The sequence below is a fragment of the Sylvia atricapilla genome, chromosome 14 (genome assembly GCF_009819655.1).
Source record: "Sylvia atricapilla isolate bSylAtr1 chromosome 14, bSylAtr1.pri, whole genome shotgun sequence".
NCBI classification, from domain to species: Eukaryota; Metazoa; Chordata; class Aves; order Passeriformes; family Sylviidae; genus Sylvia; species Sylvia atricapilla.
Window position 1 is genome coordinate 4,869,935 of NC_089153.1, and position 16,888 is coordinate 4,886,822.

General features: G+C 39.0%; 1 protein-coding gene across 1 annotated transcript in view; it reads right to left on the reverse strand.

The window, feature by feature from the left end:
• Positions 1–16,888, reverse strand: part of TENM2 (teneurin transmembrane protein 2) — a 126,136-nt gene that overhangs the window by 99,313 nt on the left and 9,935 nt on the right. Inside the window, exons 2-4 of the mRNA XM_066329554.1 lie at positions 14,747–14,952; positions 7,900–8,095; positions 5,033–5,134 (exon numbers count right to left, since the gene is read on the reverse strand). Coding sequence (XP_066185651.1) covers positions 5,033–5,134; positions 7,900–8,095; positions 14,747–14,952 — 504 coding nt within the window. The remainder of the gene's footprint in view (positions 1–5,032; positions 5,135–7,899; positions 8,096–14,746; positions 14,953–16,888) is intronic.

Genomic DNA, 16,888 nt, shown 5'->3' on the forward strand with positions numbered 1-16,888 from the left:
ATCTGTCCCATCACCCCTCTATAAAACTGCCTTTACCACAGTGTTCCCCCAAGCTGACAACAGTCACAGTGCTGGTGTGTTTATTACACTGCATTATCACCATTTTTTCCTGCATCTTCATATCTGTTGACTGGTTCCCATTCATTCCCTTTAAACTTGTATGGAGGTGGTACATCTCTGGAGTCAGGTGCTGCTTTGATTTATTAGCTTTGCATATAAAGGATTAACCACAATAGGTTACCTTTAACTTACATTACTTGCTCAGGACAATATCTTAGTAATGCCACAAACCTGGCATTTTTCCTACAGTGCTGCTCCTCTGCAGCCCTTTGCTCTGCAAACCCATCTGGTGATGGCATCACCATGTTTGACCCACCCTCCCTCACCTGTCTGAGGCCTCTTATTGCAGTTGCAGGGAGTGACTTCAATAGTTCAAGACCCATTCCCCCATTCCTCAGCCCTCATCTCTTCTGTGAGGCCATGGCCATCTGCAGCACAGGCAATGGATAAGAGGATTCTGTGTCCCCTCACCTTTTCCTCCAGAGTCCAGGGAGCTTCTGTCTGCTTAAGCTATTTCCAGTCCCTAAAATTTCAAGCCAAGTTATAATGGCAAACAGTGTTTCCCTGACTCTCAGAGAGAGGAAATTTACTCTCCTATACATTAACAGTGTGTGCTGGGCATCATTCATTCCTGTGGGCCAAGAGCTCTACAGCAATGAACCAAGCACTGAGTTATTCTGCAGGATGAACACCAAAATTTCATGCTGTCCCCATTGCAATCACTCCCAGAACATTGTATGCCACTGGGAGCATTCTGGACACAGCACAACGAGAGCAGTTTCAAGCAGTGTATTCAATGGATGAAAAAACATTACTTTATGCACTGTTGTCCAAGCAGGAAGCCTCTGAAAAGCCTCAGAGCAAGATGAGTCTCAAACAACTGAAATTAGATAACAACTGAAAAAAATGCAAGAGTTGCTACTTCTAGCAATTATACCTTACTTACCTAATAATTGACAGCTTTTTGCATTTTTTATACAGAGATTAATAGCCCACACATAACAAAGAAAATGGCAATGGTAAGAACTCTTACTGTGGTGCAAACAGTAAATCCATTAGAATAAATTTAAAGAGAGACTACACTTTACAGCTTTGTAACTATTTCAAACTAAATAGGTGTTGCAAAAGAAATAAAAAGAAATTTAAAAAAACCTACCCTTCTTTTTATACTTATTAAAGTGGCGCCGTCCTTTGCCAGTAAGCCAAAAACAAACAGAATGAAAATAAAATAATGAAAAACCCACACAAAGAGAACAGGAAAAGAAATTGCGAATAACATAAATCTGAATAATTAGAGTTCTTAAAATTAGATTAAAAAGTCAACTGATCAAACATCGCACAAATTTCTGGTTTAAAAAAATCCCAAAGCCTTCATTTCATTTAGATTAAAATATTAAACATGTTTCTTATTACATTGCATAATCAACTAGAAGTATCTGCTGAATGGCAACTTCATGGCAGTTTACATAAGCTACTTGACTCAACTTTTGTCCTTCTTTCACAAATTGGACACCATCTCTTAGCAGGCCATGCTCACCATATCAATGTAGAAACCTGATGTGATGGTGCATTGTTCACCTTTTCAGATTAGCTGAAGATGCTTAGGATGCAAATCCAAGTATTTTTAAATGCAGAATTAAGGGAGGCTCTGCTCCCAGTTGCAAAACAGTATTTGACAGTGTCTCTGGAAGTGGCTTTGTTAAAGGAGCGGAAGAGTTGCTTGCCCTTCAAATATCTTATGGGATGAAATGAAATTATAGCTAAGTCTGAGTCACTTCTAGGAACTCAACTCATTTTAACACTGAACTCCATTCCCAGGTGGTGAAAGGCAGGATGGAGGTAGCCTGCCTGCAGATTCACCACAGACCCTGAAAATCCAAACTATCATCAGACATAAACGGCAAGAATTCTAAGCAAGAAGGACTTCTTGATATATTTCAGTGGTTATATCGCAGTGGTTATAGAAAAATAGAGATAAATAGCAAAAGGTGACAACACACCAAAAAATAAGATAATCACAGTTGCAACTATGATTCTTTAATTGATCCTTGGCCAGAGCATCACTTTTCACCAATAACTCCTTGACATAATTGTGGACAAGAGGTTACTCACAGTGCAGTTCAATCCAAAGCATATCTTCCACTGGCTTTAACTGTACACACTTGCCTTATCAGGACACATCTCTGCATGGAATTATCCTTTGATTATCAGATTTTCTTTTTCTTTGTATGCCATATCTTATCCCCATGAGATCAAAATGTATCATTACCTTTTCTGTATGTCAGATGAAATTCTTTAACCTTAATAAGGTTAAACTCCAAAGGGAATCTTGCCTAGGCAAGAATGGAGTAAATCTGCTGATACTGAACACCTGATAATAAGCTATTCCCACAGAACAAGAGTGAGAAATACCCCACACAGTGTTTGGCAGGAGTGTTGGAGAGGGTGAAGTTTGTTCCATTTCAATCAAGGCAGGAAAGTGTGTTACAGCCTGTGGGTTGGGCCAAAAGTTCATCTCATTCCAATAATTTCCACAGTATTTTCTTGAAGCTAATGGATCTGAAGTCATATCTGTGCTGTCTCTCACAGCATTTTTCTTCATTTTTATCTTTTAGAACCACATGGACAGAGGGGTCCCTGTGCACAGCCTGCAAATGGTTTGCAGAGGCTCCCCTGATGTCTCACTGCCTCTGATGCCTCAGGGTCAGCCCTGGAACAGGATACTTGTGGGATAAAGGATGTATTTCCTATCAGACCTGGGGTTCACACAAAGGGAAGCTCTCAGATTGCTGTTACTGCATGGACTGAGTTCTAAAAGCCATCTGAGGAGTCTTGCCTCAAGTTATTTTATGGCGGAGAAATGAGATATTGAAAGATGCATAGCTAGGGAAATAATAATTGAAAAAAAAATCAAATCGAACATAAACATTATCCTTCCATAGTTGTGACAGTTCAAATAGAAATTTAATTTATGGTAGATTAAACATGTGTCCATACATGTAATATGATGTAAAAGATGTAATTCTCTATCTCATTTTACTGTGCCTTACCCTGCATAGAATCCCAGTTTTGATTTCTGTGTTCTGAAACTGCTCTCACAGACGAAGAGCATTCAAGTAAGCAGAAAAGCCTGTGGCTGTGAGAACAGGCATGAACCAGGTGAGGCAAAAAACCCTCACACCCAACTCTGAGGGTAATGCTGTGCAGCTGCTCCTGCACTGAAACACCAGTTCTGTCAACACACCCATGTTCTCATTTTGTGTAGCTTTTCAAACTTCTTTGTTCTTTAGAAATACCACGGTGTCAGACAAGAGAACAGTACAAGAGTTGAAGGAAGCTTCCATGAAACCATTTCTGCTTTTGAGGGGAAAGAGACAACACAGAAAGGACAAAGCAGGAAGCAGAGGGAATCACTGAGGGGCAGGAGAAGCCTGACAAATACAGTTTGACAAGCACCCTATAAAAAAGCTATTTATCTGTCACAGCCTGAATTAAGTATTTTCTAGCACTAACACGGCATACAGTGCTACACAGAGGTTCAGTAGACAATGCAGGATTGCTCCACAACTCAAAATGCAAATGAGTTGATATAATGGTCATGTATGTGTGAAGGGTGGCAGTGAAGCACACAGTCACTGCATGCACACTTTCACAGGTTAACACCACAGAAATGCACAGAGCTGTCAGTCTGTATTTATAGCTCACATTATCACACCATTTACTTTGTGCAATACAGATATCTCCTCTCCAGATTTGCCAGCTGTCTTAATTTCTCAGGTAATCAAACAACTATCTGAAGTGTTCTGTAAAATGAGCAGGGCGAGTGCTGAAATATCAGCCTTAGCTTTACAGGCCCTTGGGGTTTATTTTTTTTTTTTTTTTTTTTTTTTTTTTTTTTGTACTGGGGCACCTTCAGGAGCCAAATGTGAAGAGAAAACCCAGAAGTTACTCACTCCAGTACAACTATAGCAGCTACTCAAGGAGTATTTCATAGACACATGGATATGCTACAGCAGTGACAGAGGTGGGGCACAATAAACTCTCCTCATGACTGCACAGGGGGTCTAAGAAGAAATGAGCTAATTTCTAAGGCCCTTCAAGTTATTTCAAAAAGCTTTCAAACACCAGGCTTTCCCTTTTGGAACAATAACATTTTCCCTGGAAAATAACTGCAAGCATTATATTGTTAGTGCGCTTAAATCTCACACAAACTAAGAAGGAAGCAAAGTGTAAAATGTTCTGAGCGTGCTGAGGAGCAGAGGGGAATAAAACCAAGCCACTGAATTTAGACAGCATATCTGCTACTGGCTGGACAAGCTAAAGAGGTTCTCCTTTATCAATCCTTTCCCTAAGACTGCCACCCAAAACTCTCAGAAAAACTTACTGCCAATCTGGCATTTGGATTTGTACTTAGTCCTTGATAACAATGTATTTCCCACTTTTAGTTGTTAAAATTTACAATTGATATTACAGAAGAAGTTTTATTTTCTGATTATAATTCTGATAAAATTTTAAGATTTTATCAGGTCCTACCTATTTTTCTACAAAGGGCAAAATTCCTTTTGGTCAAAGCTCTTGCATTTTATATGCAAGAAAGATGCTTTGTACTAGAAGTAAGGCTCAGGCAAGCCAGAACATGTACTACATGTACTACACTCTATCAATGAAGACAATCAGTCTTTTCTTGCACATCAGATAATGATTATCAGAAAGCATTGATAATTCATCATTTTTCCAGAAAATGAGTATTTTCTGCCATTCCTGCCACTACCTTTGCCACCAAAAAAGCTGTAGCTATGCAAGCTCACTGGAAATGTGGCAATCCTTCCTCTTGATCATATTTAACTTAAGATCTAAGAATAAAAGAAACAAATTGTTCTATTTGAATGTAGCTCAGACCCAAGCTAGGTAGCAGGCACTGTAGATCACAGACACAGTCTGTGGTTATTTGTACATACAGGGAAAATGATACCTTTAGCACAATCTGCTCCATGAAATCCTGGAAAACAGTGGCAGACACCTGACACACACTCGCCATTCCCATGGCAATGACGTGGGCAATCTTGCACTGAATCTGAAATGAAAAACATCACAGGCACATCAATTGGTTGGTTCCTACTTAGGCTACAGATTTTTTGTTTAATTTTTCTTCGTTTTTACTTGTCCTCAATATTTAGAAGCACAAGCCCTGACAATATTAACACCACAAGGCTCAGGTGCAGCAGAATGCACTGAGTTTCATGACAGCAGGAGTATGGGTGGAGATCTAGTGCCATACTGAAGTCACATAAGAAGTTCTGGGCTTTATCAGAACCCAAAGTGTTCTGATAGTGCTCAAATCTTAGAGTTCCAAAATTAGGCAGGAGGTCTTAAGACCTCTACAGCCATGTTTGAGTTTCTACTGTGTAGCAAACACAATGCTTCCTCCTCAGAAAAATCAACACTCTGCCTCTTGCAATGACACTTTGTTCTTGCTCACCCACTCCCCCATGGGAAACTGATTATCCCAAGGACTGTGTCTTCTTCTCCTTCTACAGGCATTTAAAGCCTCATTAATTAAGCTGACAAAAATATCTGCTGAACATGACAAAGAGGAGCTCTTTTGCTCCAGCAAATCTACTCGATCCTTAAAAAAAAAAAAAAAAAAAAAAAAAAAAAAGAATTAAAAAGGTGCAAGTGGGTGTGCAAGAGGATCAAGAAGAGTTCTGTAAAAATAGACGACAAAGTTTAATATCGGAGTTTGAGTGACTGACAGACATGATAACTTCAATAATATGAGAAAAGTAGACACATCAGCCTGATAACATTTCAGCTGTGCCAAAATACTTATTTTCCACAATTTCTGTTATAGTTTGGATAAAGCATACACTACTTTGCATAATAACAATCTAAAAATAAAAAAATCCATTTTTGAAATTAATTCTTAAAATTATTTTAATTTGAAAGCTGTTGGATTTCAGTGGAACATATTTTCAGCAGTGAATTATTGGAAAAAAAAATCTAATTGGAGTATTACTGTTCACTGTCTCACTCGTTGTTGTGGGACCTGTGGTTCCAAACTAAATGGTTCTGTCAGCCCCAGGAACCAAACCAAGCTGCTGTACAACACAGAAAAGAAAATTTGGATTTGGAACTAGCAGAACTATAGAGAATATTTTTTATTTGTCAAATTAAACTGCAAAGAAGAAAAGGATTCAAGTAGAACTTTAATTTCACAGTTGCAGGACACCAAATACAAAATGTCTAAAGCAAACTTTCAAAGAGATGTCATTAGCTTGGCCTCTTGACATGATTCATGTAAACAATGAAAAGAAAAATTGAAATGTAATGCTCAAAGATATCAATTTGTCTAATGAAGAAGCTTGTTCATAGATTTATTTATTATTTTGCTTCATGGCACACAAAAGCATTTTCTATGCATTTAAAATCATGGTAAATTTAGTATTGTCTGGGAGTTAACATAATTTTTGTTATTCTTCCTCCTTTTCCACACCAGAGAGATGTTCAGCTGTCTCAGACGCTTTCATTATGAAGCATCTGATACAAGGTGTCTATAGAACCAGATAAAACACTGTATTTTTCTCCAGATTTCATTTCAATTACTATCATTGCTCTATCAAGTAGCCTACCTGGCTATTACACCTTTGATGCTCTGGAAAGCTATAGCCTTGACCAGGCAACTCTTTAAAGGGCAGCTTATACTATCCTAAGGTTTTCTAAGCACAACAGGGACATAACAAGACAGAATCACAAATGCTCTTGTTTTTAGAGAAGTGGGAAAAACCTTCTATGGAGAAATGAGCAGAAAAAAAAAATCTATTTATATTTACTTTCATAGAAAAGTGTTTTTTCATCTTAATTCAGGGTAACAGAAACAATTATGTTTGTACTTAATAACAATATTGATTATTCACCTAAAACCTGTGGGCCAACAAACTGAATGTTATACTAATGTAAAAGGAAAAAAAAAAAACCACCCCAAGACGCATATTATTAATATGGCAAGACTAGAAAACACCTCTGACTATTTTTCATCAAATCTAAAACCTCATTTTTACTTTTTACAGTTTCCCTAAGCTAAGAGGAATTACAGATTTATATAACATTTAAGACTTCAGCAGCCAGGACAGAATATCACACATGATACCTCAGAATTTGTTATGCCACTGTGAAAAGATAGTCAGAAAGTTCATTAAGAGCTTCAAAAGTCAACAAATTTAATAAAGCTTAGAGAACTTAGACTCAGTTTGGTTTTCAACTGAATGTAATCCTATTCTAACAAAATTGCAGCTGGATGTTCTTCCACCACATTGAGATGATTCACTATTAGGTGAGTCATAAGCTGTAAAACAACACACAGCTAATTAACTGGCTCAATTAATCTCTAGGGTGGCTGCAAACAATAATCTCATTTGCAGGTATCTGTTTCTTGAGCTGTCTTTCCACTAAGATTAAAGAACTCTCCCATTGGATACTATTCCACCTGAGTGTAAAGAAGCTTCTTCAGAGAAGCAAATAAAAAGTATCAAAATGACAGAGATAAGGGAGAGGAATATCAGCTGGGGAATGCTTCAAACCACACTGAACTTCTCTGAGCCTTGTTTTCCAAAACTAAACCCGAGATCTATGGGAATGCTAAACTATTAAGAGAGAAATGAGTGAATTGAAGTCAGCACATCTCATTAATGACTTTTTGCCAGAGAAGTGTTGAGGGAAAAAAAACCGCACAGCATAAAGACAAATAAGCCAGATACTGAGGACTGCAGGTAAATATTACAGCTTCAGGAAAGAGAGGGTATAAACAGAAAGGAAAAATGCCCAGTTGGTGGAAACACCTACCCAAAATGACTGTGCTGAAGGAGACCACCTCTTTGTCCTTGCCATCATTGTAGAAGGCCAGGTGCCACAAACCCACATCCAGGAACTGAACGAACACGGCCTCGTTCTGCACGAGGGTCTGGATGCTCCGGCGCTCCCGGGGTGACTCCACCACACTCCACTTCTCTTTGCCATCCAAACGTTCCATGAAGTCGTACTGCAGGGAGGAAAAAAAACAAAACCAAGGGAAAAAAAAAAAGAGAACACAAACAAACAAACCCCCAAACAAACAGACCTGAATACAGAATGTTTCAGCTCAAAATCTGACTCTGTTTTCTTCTCTACTTTGTTATATTTCTGTAAGAAATGTGAATCTAACATTTACTAGCTGACCATGGAACATTAAGAGAGTCCGTGGCTTTTATTCTTTCTTAAACAGTGACCTAGAACTGAGCATCTTTCCTCTGCATAGGTGATCATAAAATGTACAAATCGAGAGGATGGTTTTTGAGAAACAATTTGAAATCTATTATTTGACCCATTAATTTTAGGTTCCTGCACAGCTTTCAGAGACTCAGGAGATCCACAACCTTTCCTAAGCAATCACCTGCAATAAATTCTCTTTGCAAAAGGAACTGACATCTGAGGTGTAACTCCAGACATATTGAATGGAGGCCCCCAGAATGTGAAACAGGAATAGTACAGACAGGAAATGTGTTTGTCTAATGTAACTCCTCGCCAGATAAAAATACACTGCACAAGTTTTACATCACAGAGTAAAAGTTGCTTACCTGAGGTTGTATGAGGAACAATCAGGACAAGTGTGATACAAAAACCAGAGGGAGCATGGAAAGGAATAACACAAATAAGGGAATTGAGCTTATATTAAGGAAACTGAGAACTTCTGTTTGGATGGCTTCCAAATAAGGTAGAACATTGCATTAATCTTTGGAAAAGGGATCAAACAGAGCAAGTGATTATTTAGAGCATAAGAGCGATGGCACCATTAATGGCATGAAACTAAAAAAAGAAAGAAAGAAATTTAAGATGAATGTCAGATAAGCTTCCCATCTATTAAGCTCAGTAAATAGCCTCCCAATGGAGACGCCACAATTAAACAGGACTGGAAGAAATATTGGTTAGTCCACAACAGGGAATAACTCTGCATAACAAAGCAGCTGAACTAGCTGTCTCTAATAGACTTTTTTTCTGTCTTTAATGTCTGTGATTCTGGAGCTCTCAAGCTCAACTGTGTAGATCTCACAGCCCCTATCTAAGGGAAGCCCTTAAGAAACACCAAAACCAATATATCTAATCTTTTGATAGCTGTATAACAAGTCCCCTATGAAAACACATCTTGTTTTAGACACATTTATCAGTGTAGGAGTAGATGGAGATAGATAGACATGTCTAAAGAAAGATGTATGTGTTCAATAAAATACAGTAATAGTATGTGCTTGCTTGCCAGTAGCTTCATTACATTTCCCTCTGTTATCTCTAACACTTCCAGGCTGTGCCCACAACAGCCATGAGAAAACATCCACCTTCCTTCGCTTTCAGTTAAAACAGAAAACTGTAACCTTCCCTCCTAAATAGAGTAAACATGCAGAGAAGGCTGTCTTGCATACTGTATTCCACTCATTAACTGTGAGCCCTAGTAAATTATTCATGATATGTGATAAAATAATGAAGATTCTCCCTTCTAGTGGAAGAGACAGACAAATTTTACACACTAGTGCCATCACATCTCTTCAAAACTGAGGTATAAAACTTCACCTTTCTAGCTGAAAACCTCTTATGTACCAGCATTATAGAGCCCTGGTATGCTCAGCCTTACAGCAAAGGGAGATGTCTGGGAGAGCTATTGTCTTCCCAGTAAACATGTGGAACTGACACTGACCTGCAGCCTTTCCACAAAGGAAATCCATGGCAGGGAGGAATTTGAGCCCCAGTCTACTAATCTTGAGAGCTATCATCACAGTAAGTGCATTACCCACTCTGCCTATTACTCTATGCTTTTAAACAAGGGCCAAAGTAAGAGAAGTGGAATAAAAAGTTTCATTCAATATCAGATTGCCAGTCACTTGAGCTTTTTCCACATATGATTCTTATAGGGAAAGGTAAATCAGATAAATTAGCAAAATTCAGGCAAAGCATGCCAAAGATGTAGAGGATTCTGGCATGCCAGTAACTTTCAGCATATGTGAGGTGCCAAACACACATACATCTATCTCTGAAATCAATGGCATTTGGAAGGATTGCTAAAGCCCATTGTCTAACAGTCAGAGGTTAAGGACAGCCTCATCACCTCCTTGGGAAATGTTATTACTTGGGCAACATCTTGGGAAAAAGAAATTGTGCTCTTCAGAGCAATTGTTCACAAAGGGTCAACTGAGGAAGCAGCAATAAAAGCTGACATTTCTCACTGGCAACATGCTGTTCGTCTCTGCTTGTGCTGGCAGGTTCCTCTGCCTCCCTCTGTTTGATGCTGATTCTACCTCATATAGTGGAGAAGGCTCAGCAGTTGGCCAGATCGAAGGGGAAGAGTTTTCAGCCTGAAACTGCTTGAAGCAGTTTTAGCTGCAGAATCTCTTTTCACGATGATGGTGTGTGACCTAGTGAGAGCAGGTCCCTTGGCACAATGATTTTAGCTTCCGTACAGTTAAGACTGGTGTTGCCCCTCTTTCATTGAACTAGGACAAATAATTTAACGCCCAGGCAAAAGCAAAATGATCAAATCTGGACAACTCTCTGAATGCTGAATATCGGTGCAAAGTGATACAGAAAACAATAATACATTTTTATCCCTCTTTGGATTTCTGAGAGGAAAAAAAAGAAGGAAGTTAATGCATCTGCTGGTGGTTCCCTGGGTGTATTAATCCTAATATGCCAGTAAGGACTAGGTATACGTGCCCCAAAATCGAAAATCCCTGACTGAAGGGTCACCAGGATGACACTGTGAACTCATAAGCAGATAAGATTTCTTCACATGCTTGGCTGAACCATCATTTTGCTTTTCATGGCCCGGCTGATTTTCTGATTTACCACCCTTGCATGATTAATTACTTCTACATAATGTTGTGCTGAAGATATCACTCTTGCTTTAAAGCTACTTATTGGCATATATGAATAGATTAGAAGACCCATCTAGGAAAAGGAGGCAAGTAATTTCATGATCATTAAAAAGCAACTGTGGAATTCATAATGTAACACACACACACACAACTGCTAAGGAAGAGGCCACTAAATCACATGAATTAGGGAACGGACATGTCAAACCAAATTAAATCTCGGAAGTAATTTGGAAGTTTCACTGACTTTTGGCTTTTCTGTTTTCTTTTTTTATGATCCTTCATATTTCATGGCTGCATACCAAAAATCACATAAAAATGGCTAAAAAGCCCCGGAACAACATGCAGCAGAAATCCCAAATGACTACATCATCAGAGTTCAATTTTGCAGCAGGGAGTACTTACTATGATTAAAGCTCAATATAAGCAAGTGACTTGCCAGCCTACATCGCTAAACAAATTCCAAATTCACTCTCTCGGTGAGTTTGTTTATTTTTACTACCCAGCACACTGAAATCCTACTGCTTACTTTTATTTACAAACCTAAAATCTCATGCTAAGTTCTTTCTGGGCAATTTGTTTTTATAATTTTCCCATTCAAGGCTTTCTACCCTCTGATGCATTTTATTCATAGGCTAATAAAGACTTTATTTTTCCTGTAACCATGGGGGAGTCAGCAAAACAGTTTGGGAACTTTACACCTAGGGTTGTGACTCCACCACTGCACAGACCCACCGAGCTCAGTCACACTCAGGGGAAGGGAATCACTCATGACCTCTGTGAAGCAGAGAGAGGACTCAGGACTGGAAATGCAGAGAGCCACCATAAGCTTCAGGGATTTTCTTAGATTTGAAACAATTTGCATGCCTCCACAAAACGCCTAGGAGTTTTTGAGATTAGGAATTGGAAGGAAAGATGCCTTAGAGCTCTTATCTCAGCAAGTAATGTTCAACAGGAGAAGGGGAGCATGCTCAGCATGGTGGGGAGCATTCGCCTTTATGCCAAAGCCCTGTAGCATCTAAGCAGCCAGGAAAACATATGGCAGGGAAACTTGTTTGCAAAGCACTCTAAAATTAGTTCTTCATAAAATCCAGTTGGTAATTATTCATTAAAATGCAGCCACAAAACATCTGACACCCATGATGGCAGCCAACCAACCAGTTTGTTCCCACATTTGGATGTGTCACAAGCCAGCCCGTTCAGGCCAGCCCTGCAGCCACCAGGCAACTCTGAGGTGCTCAGAGCACCCAGAACTGTCTGAGCACCTGCTAAAATACAGGGGAACACTGATGCTCCCCTGCTCTCCAAGTTTGTTTTTTTTTTTTTTAAATAAAGCCATTTCCTGTTCTGAATGAAAACAGTTTTCATTTTGACATGAAAAATTTATAAGTATAAACCACGCTGCTGGAAATGAAAACAATCCAGCTCCATGCACTGCCTTCTCCAGACATTCCAGTGAAGTTCCTCTCAGGTTCCCTCATTTCATGCATCATTTGGAACGTGCTACCAGCATGTAGCAACACCATAATTGCTGTAAGCTCTGCAGAGTCACTTCATGCATTATTCGACATTTACAGTTGGTTTTCTATACATTGTCAATTCCATTAATATGACTCTCTTCTGCTAAATTCCTATTGACCATTCAAGCCTGCAGTGTGCATTCTGTTATTTCTGCATAGCAATAGAGAGGTTGGAGGGATTTTGCCCAAAAGCACTGCATTCCTGTTTGTGCTCTGCTTGCCACTCAAAACTGCCTTTTTGCCTCTCCTCCAGAGCTCCACTTCCCATGCCCATGGCACACAGGCTGCATCCAGACAACTTCACAGCTACATCAGTTTGACTGACTAAACCAGGCATTTGGAATATTTGCTAAACAGTAATACTGAGAAGGTTAAATCTCAGCAGGGCTCTCAGACAGGAACTGCATCTTGTTGTCTCAGGTTAATCATGTACCTAATTTGCTGATTATTGACTTGTTCCCACAAAGGATTTTACTCAGCTTGACACATGAGCACTGATCAGTGATGAACTGTCAAGCTGTTCACTGCTTTAGAGCTCATGTCCCTAACCTACAGAAACAAGGATTTTAAATTTCAATTTTAAAACATCGTCTGGTGTCAACTTCAGACTGTTTTCATTCATACAGAAGTATTGTGCTCCTTTCTGTCAGAACAAGGTTTCTTTTCACTAAGTCAGGTCTGTAACAGCTTGCCTTTCTTACTCTAAAATAATTTCTCTTGGTAGCAGCTTGACTGCATTTTGATTGCTGGGCAAAAATGCCATGGAATCTCCAGCTGTAGCACCCTGTTAACAAGCACCAGGACCCTTCCTGGTGTGGGAGGGAATGTGGGAAAGTTTATTCTGGTTTATACTGCAGATTCAGACCAGATCTATACTAGTTTATTTACAGCGGATTTCATTAACCCCACTTATGAAGAGGTTTAGAACTGCTTCCTCTGAAGACTGGAAAACAGATCCCCTGAGGAGGAATCCAGCTCAAGAGGAAACACAGATGATGTTTCTCATTATTTAATTTAATGGAAAGGTCACAAAATTTCTATTCTACTCATGTGAGGTGGAGTGAAAAGAAAAAACTCTGCCTGATCACAGCCTTCTCAGATGAGAATATCATAATGAAACCTAGAACAAACACATCTGATCATACTGCAATATAAAGCTCACCCTGAATGAAAAAAAATATTTTGTACTATGAGCTACTTCCAGTTGGATTTCCTGTAAAAGATACAGGCATATCTCTCTCATGTCTTAGTCAAAAAATTAAAATTAACTTGTATTTATAGCAAACTTTGATGATTGCTTTGGAGCTTTGGTTGCCCCAAGTAATTTTCATTTAATGATTTATACTTCATTTGTTTTCCTCAACTAAACTGCCATTTTATTCATGATAGGATAGGGAAAGTGAGCAGTGAAATTCTGAATTAAATGAGACATGCGCAATGAATTATGCCATTACCTCACTGGAACAGCTGAAGATCCACAGACATAATTTCACCCTCAAGACAGCATATTGAATGAAGCCTTACAGCCAAAATCAAAGCATTCTTAAGAAAGGCTCCCACCCTGAACATATTCTCTGATATGTTTTATGCTGCCTGGATGGCTGGAAATGACTGAAAATCATTCACCAGCCCTCTGCAATTTCCCAAATTTTTTTAGTCTTTGTATCAAAATTCAGAACACCATATGCTAACATGGAAAACTGACCACACGTCCTCCCCTCCTTGGGCTGTGCACTGCTGATCCTCATTTCTTACCAAACCCACCCATTCAGTAACTCACAGAACATTGGAAAGCAGCTTACTACAGTAAGTCGAAGAATCTTGCACAGCCAAAGCTCCCTCTGCACAAATTCTTAGAAGCAGAGGTAATAAACCCATGTCAACCTCCTCACTCCTTTACTCCCAAGTCTAATCAAAGATTTTGGTCCTCAACTCATCATTTTTGTCTCATAGATAACTGGATAGTTTTATCCCAATTCATGCCAAGATTATAGCAGAGATTTAAAGCATTGTTTGAAAGGCAAGGATATGGATATAATTACTTCTTTTATAATATATTGCTGAAGTATGTGACAACCAAAAAATGTTAAGATGAGGGTGGTTCAGTCAAATATCACAAATGAAGGAATTCAGGAATTCCCTAAACTCGAATTCTGTAAACTCCAACACAAACCTAACGAAGATGACCTAGATTTTGCAAAATTAATTTTTTGCAAAAATTCTGTAATTTTTTCTGTAATTCAACATTCAAAGCCAACAAACACATTGATAAAGTACCTGGGCATGTGATGGTGGGAGTCCTCTTCTTATATAAACACCAAAAAGAGCATCCTTCCCTAAGGATATGTTGAACTTCAGGAACTGTGGCTGGCTGATATGGATCTGAGACCTCCAAAAAACTCCGGGGGGCACCTCCTGGGTGACCCTGTGGCCAACTTCTGTTTCTCCACTATCTATGCTGCTATTCCTAGTGACCCATGGTCCTACAAAACAAAAGCAAATATAAATCAAATGAGATAATGGCTTTTAATGCAGGTAGTTTTATTCATTCAAGATGAACATCTGTGGCAGTGACACCTCTTAAATCAAACTGTAACTTTCTTATTCTGATGCAATCTGCCTGCTGTTTTATTCAGTATGTAAGGATTTAGCCCTTATACATGAAGCAAGAACTCTGCAAACCCTTTTTTTCTGGGGGGTATCAGCAATCCTCTCATCCCTCAAACCCCTTAATTCTGTGATTGCTCCTCACTGATCAAACAGCAGCAGCAGAGAGTCAATTAAGCACATGTGAATTTCCTTGTGCTCTTTTCAGTTGCATCTTGTACACAACCAGGGTATAAAAAATTGCCAGAAAGATGAACTGAAGGGTAACTTCAATCTAAATGAACTGATTACAAATTTTTATTACTACTGTTTTCTTCACTAAAGTAGTCCAATAGACTTTAGGTCACAGACAAGAGAGTTGACAGAAGAAATGAAATGCACACAAAAGGGTTTAGAGGACAATTTCTGTACTCTAATGTGCATCTTCTCCTTGAAACAGAGTTAGCACAACTCAGTGCAGTGCCTTTGAAGTTCCCTCTGCCTGAAGCAAGTTCTATCTACAAGTCTTTTCCCCTTGTGCTGTGGTTAGTTAAAATCCATCATTTGTTGGTTTTTCAGCATGCATTATTGAAGACAAGATACAAGACCTTTCTGGTTGAGTGCTCTGGCTTTCAGCCCATGAAATAGTCAACTCCTAAAATATGGTGCAAATCCCTTCTGTTCTCAACTGAACAGGTTCTGAGGCTACACATATTTTAAACATGGAGTGCAGAACATGGAGTTAACAGTGTTTTTAAGCTACAATATGCAGCAACGTTTGATTCTGTATTCCCAAACAACATGGTGAGAAATCCATTTAAAAATTCTTACAACAGACACCATAATAAACCAGAAAACCACAGAAAGTATCTGTTAACAATCACAGAAATTCACTATTACCACAGACTGGATGGCTGTGATACCTCTGATACAACCTGAGAGCATTTGTAAAAGCTCAGTGTTTACTTCATGGGGGTTTTTCTGCCATGGTGGAAAGCTATATTCAATAAATGGCAAGTTACTTCTGAAATATATTCCAGAACTGTATGAATGTAATGGGATGGCACAGAACAACATATAATTCCAGCAGGTAAGTACATAACAGCTTTTCTGTCTTGACTATCTTTAATTGAGAGAGCTGCAAAAGCACGGTTTCAATTATAGATTCTAAATTATCTGTGTTACCAGCACTTACACTTGTACATAATGAAACAGATACTATGTTGGCAGTGTTTTGAAATGGTAAAAGAATGCTCTGAATACCAACTGCTATACAGTTTTTGGCAACTTGTTTGTTTTTTCATTTTCTATGTTAATGGGTCTACAATAACATCACAGCACTAACAAAGAAAGAGAAAGCAGAAGAAGCTGCAACCAGAGGCTGCAAAGGAAGGGAAAATGGCTGAGAGTGTCAGGCAGTGTGCCCTTAGAGCCACCAGAAGCACAGAGAGCAACCAGATCCAACCACGTCCTGCTTCATGGAAACTGCAGGATTTCATTTCTAATGGATTACTGCAGCAGAGGATATCTCAAGGTTCCTATCTCAGTGAAGGCAGGCACCATCTCACTAGAATTTAAATTAGTTCTTACCCACCCATGTGGAGAGGAAAATCAGGGGCAGAGAACACACTAAAAATCACCTATGGCATGTTAGGCTGGAATCATTGGCAGAGCTGGGAAGTCAGCAAAAGACTGCAGGCACCTTCCCTTCCTTTGAGATCGTTACATTTGCTTCACAATTCCAACATATGGTAATATGTGATGAATATCTTTTCAATATTCTTAAAAAGTGTTGCTTTTTAAGCAGAATACTTGCTTTGGAAGCAGACTGAG